Raw genomic sequence first — 19,524 nt, 5'->3', positions numbered from 1 at the left:
TCATGGAGCTAGGGCTGGAGGAGTGGAGATGTTGGAAATAAAAAATAATTTTGCGTGTTTGAGAAAAATTAAGAGATTTTGAGTAGATAGCTTGAATGCCGTAAGCAGATCATGTAAAGGCATCAGCTATGAAAAAAGAGAGCAGATAGCTACCAATTTAACACTGTATGCGAAGGATCTAAAGACCATTCTTAAAGTTATGAACAACTTGATCCAACAAAATTTATTTGTATTATCACACGTCATTCTTTTGTTATCTTGCTGGCAAAACCTTTAAGCCTATCTATATAACAAAGAAGGGTAGTACTGGACATCCAAGACCACCCCCTAATCTTTGGATCTAACGTGGGTTGTTTAATAGTGAGGCAAAAAGACCAGTCAACCCTAACTTTTGGATATAACTTGGAGTTTTTGAGGGGTGGCATTCTAGGGCTTACGAGGTGTGGGTTGTTTAATAGTGTGGAACAAGAATGTTGCATTATTATTGAATTATTTTAACTTATCTTCATCTTTTGAAGTCTGAATTGCGTTGCGGGCAAATACTAGTATATGAAAAGAATCCTCTATCAGACGTCACCAATGGAACAAGAATGTTGGAAAAAAATGTTTAGGCCATACAGTCGGCATCGAAAAAAAAAAGTTTGCCGTTCAGTCAGCATCGATATATTTTTCGTATGAAAACTATTGAAGTGCTCCTTTAATCCTATGGGTCAGTTCTTGGAGTCCAACTGCAATTAGTTTCTATAAGATTGATTGATTGATCGCTATCAATTTTGCCAATGGAAACCAAAAGTCTAAATCAAAACATAACTTGCACAAATATGGAGCAATTAGTGTACAACTTTCCATCAAGTCCTGGCCATACAGGGGTAATTTTATTAGTTGATGAATGTGACCCCTCAACCACACGCCTGAAAATTCCTAAGCTGGTAGTCATGATATCCAAGGAATCTGGAAATACAAGCAAAGAATGGCTTTTGTTTAGTTGTTGCATACTTGCCACTTGACTTTTGCTTTTGCTTTTGCCTTAGTTTTTTAAATACAAAACTTAAACTCTTCTCCCCCCACTTTTAACAAAGTTCCTATCTCTTATATCTATTTTCTCAGCTTCTTTAAAAATATTATTTCAACAAGAACTCCTTGGGACTCTCTGTCCAACAGTGATTTTAGAGCACATTATTTAGTAAGTAATTTTTCAACTCTAATGTCTACTTGTTACTCATTCTTATGGTTTATGTTTTATCTGTTGTATTGAGATCGGTTGATGCATAAATATAGAATTTAATTTCGAGGTGACATTTCATGTTTCTAGTGTGATTAAAGTAAATGCCACACTTCGTTCATGTGTTATAATTTATGATATAGGAGTCTTGAACATCAACTGACGTGAGTTGTGCATACAAATTGAGATTCAGAATAGTGTATTGTCTCTATCTATCTAGGCTCTGAAGGTGCTATCTGTAATGGAAATGAAAGACGATTCTAAAATGGTTTCGAAGATGAATGAATATGAAGTGATAGAGCAGATTGGCAGAGGGGCATTTGGAGCTGCATTTCTTGTCCTCCACAAAACAGAGAAACAGAAGTAAGCAATCTCAACAGATTCACTCTTATTCTGCACACGCAGCTGGCCCCTAGACCTGAACATCTTGTTCACCACGTCTGGGGATTGCCCCAGTACTGTAGGAATGGCAAAGAGTGTTTATCCTTAGGAGCCTGCCACATTATCAGAAAATCATACCACATTAGGCATGTTTAGGTAATATCAAACTAAATTGTTTCCCTTTAATTTCCCCCTATTCTATAAAATTAGGTATGTTTTAAAGAGGATCCGGTTAGTCAAGCAAACAGAGAAGTTCAAGCGCACGGCTCATCAAGAGGTGAGCAGTACAGCTTACACTGTTAACTCACCCAAGTTGAGTCGATTTCCCAAGTTTTAAAGTTGTTGTAACTCGTTTCTCTCAAATTAAATAAGAATGACTGTCTTCAATTGCAGATGGAGCTTATTGCAAAACTAAATAACCCTTTCATTGTGGAGTTCAAAGATGCATGGGTTGAAAAGGTAAATAAATCTGTTCTGTAACTGGTATTCCCACATTACCACTACAACTAATATAAGACTTGGATGTGCAGGCATGCTGTATTTGCATTGTGACAAACTACTGTGAAGGAGGAGACATGTAAGTATTTGCAATTTGCATGCATGTAAATCTTTTGATGTTATAAGATATGATATTATTAGCCTCATAGCTAAGTGTCATTGTGGATTGATCAGGGCTGACATGATTAAGAAGGCTAAAGGAACATTCCCCCCTGAAAAAGTAAGACCTCAAAACAAGAATATGGTATTTAAACGGGGCGTCTCTACTTGATATTCAGGCATATACCTACAAACTTTTCTTTTGTACAATTTCTATAGAAACTCTGTAAATGGCTGACCCAGCTGCTGCTAGCTTTGGACTACCTACACTCCAACCGTGTCCTCCACAGGGATCTCAAGGTACGGCGTCCTCATTCTAAATTTGAAGCAGTCTGCTCTAACGCCGCCTTCTAAAGAATACTCACTTTCTGTTTTCAGTGCTCAAACATATTTCTCACAAAGGAAAACGACATTCGGCTTGGTAAGTTAGCAGTGTATTTTTCTCACTGTTGTTTATACCATTTTACTGGCAAAGAACTATTTTTTTTTCTACATTACTCTGGCATTCTATCTTCTAAATGTAGTTTCTCCTATATGAAATTTCAGGTGATTTTGGACTTGCTAAGTTGTTAAACAAAGACGACCTTGCTTCATCGGTATGGGCCTCAAAAATTTTCTTTGGGTGAAAACACATTGAGAAGCAGTCCTTCTAACACTCTAATCATTCAGTGGCTTATTAACTCAGACAGTTTGTTATAGATCTTCAACTGCCCTGAAAGAATATTAAATGGTTTCTCCAACACGAGTTCTTTCCATTTTCCTTTCCTGTAAACCCAAGTCCAAAATCGAAATGCTTATGGACCAACTAACAATTTTTCATGATGTTTTACATAGGTTGTTGGCACTCCCAACTATATGTGCCCTGAGCTACTCACAGATATCCCTTACGGCTACAAATCAGATATTTGGTCGCTAGGTAAGAAACCTGTTTTTATTTCTATGGGTTTAATTGATCAGCATATACTAAGTATTGGCATTATGATGGTGTTTAACAGGCTGTTGTATGTTCGAAATTGCTGCACACCAACCTGCATTTAGAGCTCCAGTAAGCCTCAGCTGAAGCTATATTCTTTAAATCCCCAAGAGTATTATCAGTGCATTATAATTTTCTTTTAAGTGTCTTAAGACCCAATCTGAATTTAACCATTAACGATATCTCAATCAAACAGGATATGGCTGGATTAATCAACAAGATAAACAGATCCTCTATCTCCCCACTCCCTACCGAGTATTCGTCATCACTGTAAGTGTTGGTCTTCCAAAATCCAAATTACTTTCAGTCCTGTTGCAATCAATAATGGGTCAAGGACCATATGTTCATCATCCATTTTATTTACAGTCCGACTTTTGCAAATGTACTAATTGGTATACAGCTTAGAAAAATTACAGTTAAGATAGAATCGCGTTCACTTTGCAGGAAACGCATGATCAAGAGCATGCTACGAAAGAACCCAGATCAGACCGACCGTAAGTTTAATGAACCTAATCTGTCTTGTCTAGTTAAACAAAACAATTTAGCATCTCATCTTTCTACAATTTAGGCTGCTGAGCTCTTGAGGCATTCCCATTTACAACCATACCTTGCTCAATGCTGTGAGCTGTCTCCTGTATTTCTTCCTGTAAAGTCTGCAAACTACTCAGATGACAAACCGAGCTGCACAAAATCTTACAGCAAATCTAGGACTGGGAAGGAAAATGGAGGGAGAAAGGCCACACTAGACGCATCAAAAGAAGTAGTTAGTGCTGGGGCAATTACAGGACAAGTTCGAACGAAAACAAAAATGTAATCTTCAGTGATACATTAACTACCTCTATTCCTGATGTCAGAATTGAGATCTAAAAGGGTGGATCCTACCAGCTGTCACCTGATCCATACATTGTCGATAGGGGTCTAAAAGGAAAAGGCAAAGAAGAGCATGCAAATCCAGACTTTATCCAAAAATTAGAAAGCACAGATACAGAAACCAGCTTTGGGGGCTCAACAATTACTCACCAAGAAGATGAAGAACATAAGTCTCAGCTGAAACGTTGTGAACAGGTGGAAGAAACTGAAGTTGCAAAAAAGGGAGTAAGTACGAAGGAGTCCCAAGTGAGACACTCTGAACAACTGATAGAGGCTGAAATTCCAACAAGCAGAATGACAATAGAGGATCCACTGACACAGAGTTCCCAAATAGCCTCTGAGGAAGCTGAGAAAGAGGAGGTCCTAAGCAGCTGCAGCCAGAGAACCGCAGAGACCAATGGAGAGACATTACGTACATTTTTCAGGCCCTCGCAGCATGAAATGCTATCACCAGCAATATCAATTGTGGTCGATGGTGATGAAACAAAACATATTTACGGCTCAGAGGCTATAGTAAATCCAGATTCTAATTCACTAAGTGATGCCAGAGACAACAGATCATCTACAAGCACACTAACACTTGCCTGTGGAGATGAAGAAGCAAACAAGACTCCTAGTGTTTTCCTTTCACAGCAAACAAAGAAAGAAGGTACACATGAAATGAGTGTGAATCACAAAGAAAGCTCGTCCACAAGAATCCAAACTATCACACGTAGTACTGAAATGCAAGAAAAATGGGAAAACGTGAGCTCCTTCCGGCAAAGGGCAGATGCTTTAGAGTCTCTACTCGAGCTATGCGCTCAGTTACTTCAACAGGACAAACTTGAAGAACTTGCAAATGTGCTAAGACCATTTGGGGAAGAAGTGGTCTCGTCCAGAGAAACAGCAATCTGGTTGACAAAGAGTCTCATGGATGCACAAAAGCTCGGTGGCGAGCCTGCTAACCCCAAATTAGGAGGAAATACTGTTTATAATTAATGCCAAAATTTGAACTAAGAGGCTCATTTAACATTCTGCAGTTTCATTTCAACGCGTTGTCTGGTTTTTTTTTTGTAAGTTTCTGGCTTTCATCTGGCAATGTGTATATATTTTGATTTGCTCACTAGAAGCAAATGACTTGAAACATACTAAAAACAAAGCTGGTTAAGTGACGCAACGCATTAACCCAAAACTTCAAATACAAAGTGTAAACTTTCAATACAATATATTAAGAAATAAGATTCAAACAAGCACTTCAATAATTCAGAAAAAAAAAAAACTTATTCATTATAACAATGCAAATTGGCCAAACAATCATTTAGAAAACGTACTAAATAACAATGCAACCAACATACCAACAACACAAGCATACGAAACCCCACGAACTCTCACGAAAAACGTATTCAAACTCTTAACAACCTGAAGACTCAAAGTCAATATCTGCAACCTCCCAATCTCCTCCATTTTCCTAAAAAACCCAATATGCTTCAACATTCTTCTCAACATAAACGCCAACGAAAACGGAAACGCAAATGCAGCAAAACTCTGAATCGAAACAGCCGAAAGTGGCGAACTTTGAGTAGTATAAGCCACCCAAGCTCCACAACTAAGCTGTACAAGTCCCAATATTGCAATAACTTTTTACTCAAATCATAACTAGTCTTCATTAAACCTTCCAAAACTTGTCTCATTTCATTTGCAAGTGCCGATTCGTCTCGTTCCACTGTCGGCCCCTCGATTTCTTGGTGTTTAAATTGTTGGGCTTCCTTCCCCTTCTCATTAGAAGATGAAAATTTTCTCAATTGAGAAATTTGTGAAATTGAAGAAGTGGGATTGGTTAAAAGAGTTGAGTAATAAGATTTGAGATTGGGTTTTTGTTGGGGTTGAAATATGAATTTGGAGAGAGTGGTGAAGGGGTTTATGGAGGGTTTTTGATGAGTGGAGAAAGTTGAATATGAAGTAGGGGTGTTGGGGAGAAATGGAGAAAGGAGATGATGGTGTAAAGAAATAGGCTTTACAAGTTTTTTGTTGTTGCTTGTCAATCTACGTGAAACCAACATGGCTGCCATTTTTACAGTTTTTTGAGGAAGGGGAATTTTTTTCAAGGTTTGAGATTTTGAGCTGATCATTAAAAAATATCAAAATGCCAACTGTTCAAAGAAGAAAATCGATAATTTGTGATATATTTCAACGCTTTTGGACTTGCAATTTTGATAAATCTATACAAATTCTGAATTTCTGATACATTTCATTTATGAATTTATGAAGCAGAACCCTTGGATTGTTGAATATCTAGTTCATGCTCAGCAACCAAGATACATGAATCTGTTTCGAGAGAGGAAGTGCTCTTTTTCTTCAAGAATGATTCTTTAGGTGAATTCAGCATGTCAGTTGTGCATTGCACGTCAGGATTAATGCCAACCTGATCAATGTCATGTAGCGCCGGTGATACATACTTTGCAACTGTGATAAACAGAGCTGATCCATCATGTAGCTCAGTAACACTCTGGAAAACAAAATTGAAGCAATGAACCAACAGAAAACGAATATGTATGGTGGGCAGTAGTCACTAGAAAACACTAAATCTTTGGTCTCTGATGGTGGAAGATACCTGAATTTTTCCCTTCCCAAACGTTTTGTTCCCCACAAGGATAGCTCGGCCATTGTCATGTAATGCTCCTGCCAAAATTTCACTAGCACTTGCACTCCCTTCGTTCACCTGTTGTAAAGAGATTAAAACTTCCACTTCATAGCCAAACTGAGACATTGCGACATCTTCAGATAATAAAGACAATAGTTATATATACAATCATACTTATTCAAACGTTAAATATGCTACCTAGAAAGATGTTATTATTAACTAGCATCTTGATGCAAATCATTTTTTTCAATTTAACATGGGCAATGTAACCAGTACTAGTGATGAAAAAAAAAAAAAAAACTCGAGTCCGACATGACTTACAAGAACAACAAGAGGATCACGCGTGAGGGCATGACCATCAACCAGATTGATAGGTAACATATTCCCTTCCCGATCAATTGTGTTCACAAAGGGTTTCATCACCATCTAGCCATATCTGGGCAACATCCAATCCAGCTTTAACAAGACCTCCCTGTAAGAAGCCATTTAATGCACAAGTTAGAATATCTATTGACATATCATTGGAGAAATGAAAAAAAAAAACTTACTGGGTTGTTACGTAAGTCTAGTATGTATGACTGTACACCCTGGCCCTCCATTTCTTGAACAGCATTTTCCATTTCAGCAGCAGCAGTCTAGTTATTAGAACAAGAAGTGATGTGTCATCGGAAAATACCAACTACATAATTAAAGAGACAGTTTCCAACTGTAAACATGACTAGTTACAACAGGCCAGTTATGTAGGTATGATAAACAAGTCTAGGCCATACTGAACCTGAGAGAAGGCTGACAGCTTCACATATCCAGTCTTGGCTAGATGGCCATCTGGGGTCTTATGAAGGATGACAGAGCTAGAGATGGGAGAAATCTTGATAAACTCACGGGGTAATGTGACCTATGAAGAAATTTTGGTTATATTCGTATCAGGTTTGTAAAAGAAACTAGTATAGATATTGTCCCAAATGTATATATCATCTAGGCACCATAGAAAGATTAATAGCTAGAGTGTAGAAAATGTGTTTTCATGCATGGCGTTAGAAATATAGAGATAATTGGATACTATGTTAGTGTTGAATATATACCTCTCTGAAACTCGAACCACTTCCCGAAGCCTTTCCCTGGAAAATTAAAATATCAATCAGTTAGCTTGGTCCAAAGCCCACTGTGAGTTGACAATCAGATTTCACTACTCAAATGCTAATAATATTTTCCTATCAAGAGAAACTCATTCCTCCGTAGCCATGTCTGGCATTAGGGGCGAGGTTCCAAGTTCAGCTGCGAAATACACATTCATACTTATTTTGCATCTTACTGTTGAGAATTTCAGCTGGCAAAAGCAGCATGCATATGCTGGTAAAGTAATATATGATCGTCTTCTACATGGAGATGTTATTGCAGATTTGCCCTTCTACTACGCCGTGTACTAACCCCAGATGAATATTAATAAAAAATAGACTAAAACATGAGAAGAAAAGATTAAATATATAACAGAGAAATTACATTTTGAAGCTTTACAGTTACAGTTGTTCCAACATTCCCACGAAGCTTTTGTGCTGCTGCTTCACCATCAACACCATCAAGCCTCTCCCCTGGATATGTCCAATATATTAAGCAAAAATATGGTTTTTAACTTGATACGTTCTTCCAATCTTCCGCAATCAGGGTCACATATATAAACACTTCAAAAACACGTGTGGTGAAACTCTTTGGAAGTTGAGGTTTTATTGTCACTTCTACAAGCGCTATTTGCAATATAGAAATCCAAGGTTCACATGACACTGTAGGCTGGATTTCAAAATGGTGCTGATCTCCATGGAGTATCAGATGAGAAATAAGTTCGAAAAGTTTGTTAGCTTACCATCAATCTCAATAAGCTCATCCCCTTCATGTATACCAGCGTGATCAGCTGGGCTCCCCTCAATGCAAGACATAACCATCTGAAAAGTCAGCCAACAAATATCACACTATGAGAATAGAAGACAAAAGTGATGATCTATCTACATACTGTAGCAAGTCTTGGATAGACATCTAAGAGCTTAGACTGTATGCTGAAACTATATATTCATACATGGTTTGGTCCTTGATTGCCCAAATTTTTCTAATAGATCAATATTATGTTATTGAGGTTAGTGTTCCTCCACTACTGCTGTGTGCGAGCTGTCAAGTAAAACTGTACTACTCTATGTCCACATAGATGCTACAAGAAACAGTCAATAGTTTACAAGAATAGATGTGTCTAACTAACCAGGTGTCCAGAGCTTGGTTCTGCAGTTATAAAGAGGCCAACGCCTTGCAAATTTCCATCGCTCCCAATCCTAAAGCTTTGATATTCCTTCATTTTTTTTAACCAAGGGTTAGGTACTTTGAACTATATATACATCCTAATCAGCTAAGAAAGCATATTACAGTAACACATTGGATAAACGAGAAGGGAGGAATTCTCCTCTGTGGTTAACGGAGCTTATTTCCATTATAGCTTTAAATGTTATAAAAAACAAAATGCTGTGTAGGTGTTATCTTCAGTTACATGACAAACACTTCCAAGGAAGAGGGGATGAAAACCATAGAAACTATACTTCATTTTATTATGTAATGTTGCTATAAGAGGAGCTGAAGGGGCTAAGACCTTTGGGCTTATAATCCGAGTAAATGGATCGCCAAGACTAGCAAGCATTCCACTGATCTTTTTATAAGCTGCATCTGATGATCTTAATCGAAACATTTCCACCATGGTCTCTTGAAGCTTTGAGTCCCAATCTGCCAAAACATGAATCCCTTCACAACTTACTCCATCTTATGTAATTCCAATAAATTCAGACTACTCACTGTTGGTTATCATTCAATTACCTTGATGATTGAAAGTTGGATCTACAAAGGTTTCACGAATCAAACCCCAAGTTTCCACAAGTGTTCTCTGAACTGTATTTACCTAAAAAAAAGGAAGGGCATGATTATCATCATAATTAAACTTACAAGAGTAAATTGTCATTGCACCCCTAATTCAAACTCAACTCACTCATCAGTTGATAGACTATTATATTAGACACGTTTAGCTAAATCAACAAGTTACAAAGTGTCTTCCAGGTATTTGATAGCGACCACGACAAATATTAGCAATCTTTTGTGCGAAAAACATTTAGCATACAAATCTTTATATTTGAGACTGAGCCTAGGAAAGCACCACTCCTAAGTCCCAAGTCCAATGGAGGTCGCTAGCTAGCCTAGGCCATGGATCTCTTAGACTTCTTAGTATTAAAATGAAGTAGTAGCAAACACTTATTATTACTGAAATAAGTAAAACATTAACTATCACTAGATAAAGTGACTTCTAGCGAATCCGAGATTGCACACTGATTGTTTATATACTTAAAAGTCTCACAAAATGCTAATTAACATCAAACGCAGTGCACCTGCATTGACAATATATTAATTAATAAACTACTTATTTTGTTTTTGAGAAACTGTAGTTTCACTAAATTATCAAACTAAAATATAAAGCAAAAAGCAGTGTTACATTGATTATTAACTAAGAACTAAAAATGAATATATACAAATTAAATTACCTCACTAGCTTGAGAAACAGGGAAAGCAACAGTGAGTGATTCAGAAAGAGCTGGAGAATCACAACAAATCACAGCTGTAGCTGCAGCAGCAGCAGCTGTGAAACCAACAACGCTTCTCACAGTGGACTCAACCAAACTTGGTGGTAACTTCAACTTCTCAGCAGATGGCTCTGTCCATTTTTGTGAAATTCGAAGTCGATATGATCGAGAAGAAGCTCTGTGATTGAATTTGGAAGATGTGAGGCATCTTGAAGTGAGTTTAAGATCTAATCTAGTGCATAAACCTTCCATTTTAGGAACTGAAAGTTTATGGTTTTAGAAGATTTCGAGTTTTGAGGAAGGAGCAGAGGCAGGTGGTGTTAAGTTTGAACCAAGAAAAGATTCTGGTGGGGTCCATGAATGAATCTGTTATGTACTTATGTGGTTTTCAGTTATTCTGCGTATTTGAATTTCTAACTACAATTTTGTTCACCTCAGGTTTACTTGACTATAAAGCTTTCTACATGTTACACGTTGTCTCATCAATCATCATATATGTGGGTGACAATAGTTCAGTCGTTTCAAAGGCCCAGACTTCTCTAGCTTTCTGTCCACATAACGTGGGCTTTGACCTTTGAGTAGTAAACACTTTCAACTTTTGGGCTTCCTCATTTTCGATTTTGCATTCGTAGCATCCTGCCATTCTGATAGTGTGCGCTAGCAGCTTCCATTTGAAGGACTCTAGTAATTCATAGACCTCAACTGGAAAAAGGAAATGGTCCATGATTTCCAGAAACTGTGATGCCCATGTGCCTAACTAATTCCAGCCACAGGAAGCACGTACCGGTTCACTGATGGCTGATTTTAGAGCATATATAGGTCTGAGTGTGTTGTTAACTGTGAAGTTTTTTCAGTAGTTTTGAACTACAAAAAAAGTATATTCTAGCTCAAATTTACTTGGAAAATTCTACTCTTAAACAAGCAGACCCGTAGAATCAGTATCTAATTAATAGAAAACAAGATATAAGAGTCAATTCAGCGGATGGTCTTGTTATTGCTTGTGCAGTTGAACAAAGTCGCGTTCAAAATTTGTCTACCTTAAGATATAACATCCCTCTTGGACGAAATCTAAACCACGTTCTTGAATGATCCTTCCCCAGATAAAGACATTCCTCACATTTATCTTATTAATGTTTTTTTTCAGACCAAGGACAAATAAATAATGTGGAGAAAAATTGGAACCAATTTTGTTTTTTTGAATTATTGACCAGCATAGAGCCATAGACTGAAATTTGAAGGAACATTAACCCAAAAAAGCTGGAGTCAATGATGCAAATCAATCTTGTGATCATAGGATCGTACTGCCACGTGGTGAGATTGAATTAATTGACAGCTTAAGTTCCATGTTACAGTAACATGGGGTGCTATGTGACATCAGGACATATTACACGTGAAAGTCTCATGACGAATTTCATGAGGAAAAAACAGCTAAGAGAAGATCAAAACATACCATGCATGATGAGTTATTAAGTAGTGTGATTTGAACAACTGGTCGGCAGACACAGTGATACCTTGATCTTTAATTTGACATTAGAGATAATTAATTAAGATTCTATATACCTTAGTTTAATAATGAATTGTAAGTTAGGAGACATGCACTTTCATAGTTTCATTGATTAAGGGAGTAATATTAGGGGTTTAGGGCCCATAATATTACAGTTATACGATTGTAACCAGAAAAATCTTATAATATAAAGAAAATTTTATATCAGGGAATCGTTAATACCAGAGATTATGGAGGCAAATAGGCAATGGTGTCTTTACGTCAATTCCATCTATCTTATGTTGTTATGTGCACGGAATGTTCCCTTTTGGAAATGAAGGAACCAAGTTACCACTCAATTCAGGCTGTTCAGCAGGACTGTAGGGTAGCGCGCAGTACTTAAAACGAGCGAAAAACTCATCCTCCCAATTGCAATTTGACTGCATCACTAGTTCACTTACTAATTAGCTTGGACTTTATATGCTTCCACAAGCGAGTAAATTAATAAGCATTTGAATAAATAAACGATTCATTGAAAAGAAGAAGTGGGCCTCCGTCTTAATAGTGCAATTGATTACATGACCCTAGCAGTCTGAAATCTAGTGACCCTAAAACCTGTCTTCTTCCTCAAATTGTAAGTGCCTTTAAATCTTTACTTCAAATACATTCAGATTCCTACTTTGGGGACGATTATAGCACCTTTCCAACAATTTCCTCTATAGGAAAAAGTATATCATGATAGAGTTTTTTTGCACACAAATTATATACCTTACTTATGTGCAAAAAAAGCTCTATACCGTATATTATGATAGAGCATATAATAAATGAAAGAGAAACGCAATCCTAAGTTCCTAACTTTATGTGGACTTTCAATTGTCTGAGCCGAGTGTTTGCTTAGCTGGGTGTATTTTCTCCATCTACTAGTACTTCCAACTTTCCAAGGGGTATTATACTACTATAATAGTACTCTCCGCCCTTAACCCGTAATATTCACCTTTGCATTGGGCAGCCTCACCTTGCTTTTCACCAAAACGGTAGAAAAGAGGAAAATTGAGCTTACGTGGAGGTGAATATGAGTGACTTGCATTGAGAATGCTCTAATGAGTTCATAGTTTGGTATATATGGTTAAGCATATACATGTAACTTGTCCTTGCATACAGTGGCGGAGCCATGTAGAGGCCAGGTAGGGCGTAGGCCCCCCTCAACTTGGGACACAAACTAAATTAGTAGTACTTGTTTAGGCCCACCTAGTATTTAAAAAAAAAAAAACCCTACTATTCAGGCCCACCTAGCTAGGCATTAGGAGGAGGTTTGGTTTGCCTGGGTGACTCTATTTATGCATTCGATGTTGTCATTTCTCATCGACGCCAGAAAATAGTGGACTAAGGCTTGCTTTCCCCCATACTTTTACAAAGTAAAACAAAGGCCTTTATGCTCGAAAATAAATTAAAAGAATTTTTAAAGTGAGCATAATCCAAAATTGAATCAAAGAGAGGCAAAGTAAGAAACATCGCTAGTAGAAGTATGTAGCGGAGGTCATTCGGTCACTACCTCAAATGAGTTCCTTCTAGCACTTTACACTACCCCTGGAGAAATTTCCTGGCTCCGCCACTGCTTGCATATAAGGGTTTTCATTAAGCAATCGCCCAAATTTTGTTGGGCACTCTCCCAAAAGAAAGAATTATTACAAGTTTGTCGTTATTCTAAAAATCATGTTTTGTGTTGGGCACTTCCCAATCAATAATGCTACACCGACCCATTTATTTGACCTACTATTTGAACCTACGATGTGTCAAAAGTCCTAATCATTGATTTACATAGAGATATGTGTCCGTGTGTATTACAATGTAAACCAACGTTATCCAAATAGTGAGTTGCAATAGTAGGTCTAAAAAGTAGGTCCGTGTAACACTACTCCTTCCCCAATTATATCAAGGTAACCTATTGTAACTTTCTATTGCCCTTACCCTCTTCCCCATCATATGATTCATATCATACACCCCCTAAAATCCAACTATTTTGCCCTCCATCTCCCAAAGCTCAACCCATTTACTCACTCCTTCTCCCAACCCTAAAAAATCAAAATTTGTCTACCACTTAATGATGAAGAACATTTTGAATTAATTTTCACATACACACACACACACACACACATATACAGTAATTAATTCTCTAAAAAGTAGCTACTTAAGTTAACATAAAATAAGTACGTACGTAAAACTTCACTTACAAAATGAATTCAAATCTAATTTTTTGTGGTTATGAAACACTCACCATAATGATTATCTTCCCAAAATTTAAGCTCATTTGGAAACCTCTAACATGGATAAAAATTGTTGGCATCTTTAAAAAAAAATCTAACGGTCCAGAAATGTTAAGTTTTTGTAATCATTTTTTGCTAATGTTAGAGGTTTTCAAATGCGCTGAAATTTTGTAGAGATGATCTTAATATTGAGTATATCATATCTACAAAAAAATAGATTTGAATTGATTTTATAGGTGAGGTTTTACTTACATACTTATTTTAAAGTTAACTTAAGTAGCTATTTTTTAGAGAAGGACTGTATATATATATAAATGTTGGCTGAAGATTGAAGTAATAAAATTGAGGGGTCAATGTAATAATTATCCCATGTAATGAAATCAATTTTTTGTTTGTGTTTTTCATATAATGTAATTGTGTCTTTTTAGTTGTATGTGTTTTTCAATTTATGTAATTTTGATCAAATTTTGTACGTGTATTTAAAAACACAAGCATTTTAAATATGGATGTTTCAAACAACCTCTTGGTGTCGTTCGAGACCAATATACATGACATGGCTGGTGGGGTCATGTGAACTAAACTCCTACATCATGACTACGTCGTTTGGAGAAAAAATATAGTGCTCGATTATTGACCATTGCTATGTGAAAGAATCGAAGACTCAGAAGCACCATATTGAATTTTAAGAGTTCTATATTGATCACTTGATCATTTAAAGTTAAAGAAGAAACAAATCCTTGCTTCTGTTTCTCATGGGATGTCTTAAGAAGAAACAAATCCTTAAGAAAAAAAAGTTAAAGAAGAAACAAAGAAAGTTAAATGAAAGATTCCTTGTGTTTGTCATGGGACGTCTTTGCTTTCAGATTCAAATTGTTGCTGACAGATCTCAACTTGTTCTTACGCTAGTAGTATCCCCATCACGATTTATTATAGATTTTCATGGAAAATGGAGGTGCATTTAATCTCTTTGGAAACTTGGGTGGTGGTTGGAGGTTGGAGGAGACAAAGAAAACGAAGATAAAAAATGGTGGATTGTGGCTGAAGGAGAAGAAGGAAATTGGTTTTAACCGGTTTTCCTTTTTTTTAGGGGCGTGGTATTGACACCCCACTTTATGGGATTGACACTCCTTTGGCAAAAAGTAAAACAATAATGGTTATTTTTTGTATGTCCTTTTACACCCCACATGCCCGATAGTTCTACGACATCTAGTTGCCGCGAAATCATGACTAGGTCGTTTGGGAAAAAAATACAGCTCGATTATTAACCATTGCTATGTGAAAGAATCAAAGACTCAGAAGCACCAGATTGAATTTTAAGAGTTCTATACTTATCACTTGATCATTTAAAGTTAAAGAAGAAACAAATCCTTGCTTCTGTTTCTCATAGGATGTCTTAAGAAGAAACAAATCCTTAAGAAAAAAAAGTTAAAGAAGAAACAAAGAAAGTTAAATGAAAGATTCCTCGTGTTTGTCATGGGACGTCTTTGCTTTTAGATTCAAATTGTTGCCGACATATCTCAACTTGTGCTTATGCTAGTAGTATCCCCATCGCGATTTATTATAGATTTTCATGGAAAATGGAGGCGCATTTAATCTCTTTGGAAACTTTGGTGGTGGTTGGAGGTTGGAGGAGACAAAGAAAACGAAAATGGTGGATTGTGGCTGAAGGAGAAGAAGGAAATTGGTTTTAACTGGTTTTCCCTTTTTTTAGGGGCGCGGTATTGGCACCCCACTTTATGGGATTGACACTCTTTTTTTTACAAGTTGGGTTTTGGGCGTGGGGGGTGTAGTGGACCGTATGTTATGTCCAACACAAATACACCCCAGTATTGTTTGGGGGCCTGCCTAATACAATTCTGTGAGTGCCCAACTATGGGTGATAAAAGGGTGCTAGCCCTACCCTCAAATCATAAAAGCCCTCATGATTGAAGGCCAAGTCAACCCACCCCTATTTTGTACTAAGGGCCGGGTCGAGTACGGTCATGCATGAAAACTCGAGCCCTTAACCCGCCCCTCGACCTTTATTTTTGAAGGCCAAATGAGGGCCGGGTCGAATTATACTTTACTAGTTTACTTAATTTTTTTGGTGCTTTTTTATTTATTTTTATCATACTTTGATTAATTATATTTATCAGTTTTAACTAAGTATACAAAACTAATTCTTATGTCTTTAGAAAAATAGAGATAGAATATGTGAGGGCCAACTTTTGAGGGATTGAACATGCAATTTTGAGGGCCGGGTCTAGACGGGTTGAGAGCCTAAGGGCCAAATTATCACCCCTAGCCCAACACAGGACCCGCATTTAATTGTGTAGACTCTCTATTCATGTATAAATCTATCAAAATTTTAAATTTGGATTCCACATATCACATTATCTCCATGTACACACTACTGCTACACATACATGTACAGTCGTACATCCCAATCTTGCAAAACACAAACTACCCACCATTTCTCATTATGGATATGATATCAAAATTGTCATTTTTGTTTTGAGCAAAGGGAGTTAAATTTCTTCAAACGGGCCGAATTCCTAAGGTTACAAAATTACAAACTCGATGATAACTCAACTAAGGACCATGTTGAAACAGGGTCCAGACAAAAGTACAGAGGGGCCCGTCTACCTCTAAAAGCTAAACTATGGGCGACAAAGTTTAGGGTCCTACTAACATATGATAAATTTTACACTTAACTAATTTAGATAATAAAAGTATATATCATGAGCTATAGGTTTGCTCCCTAAGAAAACATTGTTCCTCTACGCCTAAAACAACAAGGGTTTGACAAGATGACAATATTGTCACTTTATTGATTTGCAACCGTTGTGCTAATTTCAATCCTTCAAGGATAGCTCTGCTTCAACCTTTTCTGCACCCCCAAATCTAACTCTGTCATGTATTGCACAAATGCATATACCTGCAGAGTTCCATAAAGCAAAACCAATGCCTGCTACGGGGTAATTGTCCACCCAAGATGCATCTGTAGATATATAAGACCAATCCGAGCCTATGTTGGGCCAATTGGTACATACTCTTGATAAGTGGTTGGTTGTTCTTGGTGATGTAAGTGCTTTCCCTGAAGAGGATAGTGATGATAGGAGTTTGCTTATTGTTGAAGGTGAGATCATTCCGATCGATCCATATGGAGTACATGGTTGTAGCTACAGAGCTAAGTATGTCTATGATATCATGCTTATTATTGTGTTGATTGATAAGACTACTCAAGACGGAGTTGAGATTATCACTTGGATTTCAATTTTCAGTTCTTAGGCCAAGACCAGAATCAGACCAAATACGTTTAAGCATAGTACAATGGAAGAGAGCATGGGAGGTTGACTCCACCTGGTTATTACATTTTGGACAGGTAGATGACTGGACTATATTCCCATAACTCAAATTTTCCTTTGTCGGTAAGACATTTTTACTGCTTTCCATAAGAAGTGATTTACCCGTTGAGCAGTGCATGTTGAGGTGCCAGATGTAATTCTAAAAAAAATGTAAATTTTCTTGGTAATCACTGCTAAGATACTTGTACACTGATTTAATTGTGAGTTTACCATTCTTCTCTCCTAACCATCTAATAGTGTCGTCATAAACAATATGAGTGTGGGATCTTAAGAATTTCGTCCGCTACTGCAGAGACAAATAACCTCGTTTATAATATCCAAGTTCCATACTTTATTTATGGGATCAATTAGACCAGTTACAAACTTAAACTAGTTTAGTTTGGGTGGTGGCCCAAATTATTTATGGTCACGTATGGTAGGAATCCACATATCCAACCAAATGTCAATATTTGCACCATTACCAATATGCCAACACAAAAGTTTGACACGATTTCATGCGAGCTTTTATAATGACTCCTAAAAACAGTCACCTCATATCCATATATACAGGACTTAAATCTATCTCGTGATTTCATTTTCCCTATAATATTACTGCATCTATGATCTATGAATCTATCATGGTAGATTAGCGAAAAAAGAAAAAGAAAAGATCTATCATGGTCTTCACACATGTACATTAAATTATACACTGTAATATTCAACCATAACAAGGGCAGATTGATCACAGAATTTGTATAAGAACAAAGAACTTGGCCTTTATCTCAAACTTCAAACTCTTCCTCTCCACTCTACTCTTACACCTTGAGGTAACGTTACCGTTACAATTAGTTAGTAGTAGAACTTGCCAAAATGTCTATAACGACCATCTTCACCATCTCCCTACTTCTTCTCTCCGTTATCTCTACTGTTAATTCATGCACGCCATCAGACCGAGCAGCATTACTAGCTTTCAAAGCAGCACTCAAGGAACCATACTTGGGCATTTTCAATACATGGACGGGCACCGATTGTTGCAACAACTGGTACGGTGTACATTGCGATCCAACTAATCAACGAGTTGCCGATATAAACTTACGCGGCGAATCAGAAGATCCAATATTCGAAAAGGCTCATCGATCTGGTTACATGACGGGCGTAATCTCGCCCGCCATTTGTAAACTAGACCGTCTCTCGAATGTCATTATTGCAGACTGGAAAGGTATTTCTGGAACTATACCAGCATGCATTACTTCACTTAAGTATTTACGAAATTTTGATCTTGTGGGTAATAGACTTACCGGTAGTTTGCCGGTAGATATCGATAAACTTCAGCAACTTGCCGTCTTAAATGTCGCGGATAATCTTATTACCGGTAGTATTCCAAGTTCAATAGTGAGATTACCGGAATTAAAGCATGTCGATCTACGTAACAACAGACTTACCGGTAATATTCCGGCACTTTGCGGTAATATGAAAATGCTTAGTAGATTGTTGCTGAGTCGAAACCAGCTTTCCGGTCCGATTCCAAGTTCCATATCGAAAATTTACCGTCTCGCCGATTTAGATCTCGCTTCAAATCTTATTTCGGGTTCAATTCCAGCTGCACTTGGGAAAATGCCGGTACTTTCGACTCTATATCTCGATAATAATCGGATTACCGGTACAATTCCATCGACTTTATTGAGTGGATCCGGTGTGAGTATTTTAAATTTAAGCCGAAACGGTCTTGAAGGTTATATTCCGGATGTTTTCGGTCCGAAATCTTACTTTTCAGAACTTGATTTATCGTACAATATGTTGAGAGGTAAGATACCGAAATCTATTTCGGCTGCACAATATATCGGACATTTGGATCTTAGGAACAATCATCTTTGTGGACAAATTCCTACTGGATCACCGTTCGATCATCTCGAAGCGTCTTCTTTCGTGAACAACGATTGCTTATGCGGGCGTCCGCTTAAGATGTGTTAGGTGATATCGTATCGCCTGATATTATAGAGATATCTATTTTGGTTTTTAGAAGCTTCAGGTTTATTATTTTGTAATATTGCAGTGTGCAGTCTTAAATATTGTTTATTTCATAGAGAATACGAGCTGATTAAATTATAAAATGTGCTGCAAGAATATTTCTTTTTTCTTGAATCTCATAATACTCAGAATAAAGATTATACCACTCAATTTTTAGA

At 37.2% G+C, this 19,524-nt stretch overlaps 3 protein-coding genes across 3 annotated transcripts; 2 read left to right on the top strand and 1 right to left on the bottom strand.

The window, feature by feature from the left end:
• Nucleotides 1–896: 896 nt before the first annotated feature.
• Nucleotides 897–5,973, top strand: LOC147495952 (serine/threonine-protein kinase Nek6-like). The gene is made up of 14 exons (XM_086568501.1): nt 897–1,585; nt 1,814–1,880; nt 1,997–2,062; nt 2,134–2,180; nt 2,276–2,321; nt 2,420–2,500; nt 2,579–2,621; nt 2,747–2,796; nt 3,035–3,116; nt 3,196–3,245; nt 3,370–3,443; nt 3,618–3,699; nt 3,742–3,963; nt 4,059–5,973. The coding sequence occupies exons 1-14, from the start codon at nt 1,464–1,466 to the stop codon at nt 5,019–5,021; spliced, it is 1,995 nt and encodes a 664-aa protein (XP_086424627.1). The 5' UTR covers nt 897–1,463; the 3' UTR covers nt 5,022–5,973.
• Nucleotides 5,974–6,175: 202 nt separating this feature from the next.
• On the bottom strand, nt 6,176–10,625 carry LOC147495951 (carboxyl-terminal-processing peptidase 3, chloroplastic-like). Its single transcript, XM_086564733.1, is given in 13 exon segments — nt 6,176–6,528; nt 6,634–6,741; nt 6,985–7,071; nt 7,073–7,135; nt 7,212–7,298; nt 7,439–7,558; nt 7,746–7,781; nt 8,164–8,252; nt 8,522–8,600; nt 8,909–8,995; nt 9,290–9,420; nt 9,511–9,592; nt 10,227–10,625. Coding segments are annotated over 13 exon segments (1,506 nt in total). The 5' UTR covers nt 10,518–10,625; the 3' UTR covers nt 6,176–6,282.
• A 7,346-nt stretch (nt 10,626–17,971) lies between these two features.
• LOC147495950 (uncharacterized) lies at nt 17,972–19,524 on the top strand. The gene has a single exon (XM_086564732.1). The coding sequence runs from the start codon at nt 18,209–18,211 to the stop codon at nt 19,307–19,309; it is 1,101 nt and encodes a 366-aa protein (XP_086420858.1). The 5' UTR covers nt 17,972–18,208; the 3' UTR covers nt 19,310–19,524.

This window comes from Coptis chinensis, chromosome 6 (assembly GCF_015680905.1).
Source record: "Coptis chinensis isolate HL-2020 chromosome 6, ASM1568090v1, whole genome shotgun sequence".
Classification (NCBI taxonomy): Eukaryota; Viridiplantae; Streptophyta; class Magnoliopsida; order Ranunculales; family Ranunculaceae; genus Coptis; species Coptis chinensis.
This window is presented reverse-complemented; position numbering and strand designations above follow the sequence as displayed.

Excerpts from the sequence above, each read along its gene's own strand:
- LOC147495952 (XM_086568501.1), top strand. The coding sequence starts at position 1,464 with ATGGAAATGAAAGACGATTCTAAAATGGTTTCGAAGATGAATGAATAT. Across the intron at positions 2,322-2,419 it reads GAACATTCCCCCCTGAAAAA|AAACTCTGTAAATGGCTGAC; the intron begins GTAAGACCTCAA and ends CAATTTCTATAG. Across the intron at positions 2,622-2,746 it reads GGAAAACGACATTCGGCTTG|GTGATTTTGGACTTGCTAAG; the intron begins GTAAGTTAGCAG and ends ATGAAATTTCAG.
- LOC147495950 (XM_086564732.1), top strand. The coding sequence starts at position 18,209 with ATGTCTATAACGACCATCTTCACCATCTCCCTACTTCTTCTCTCCGTT.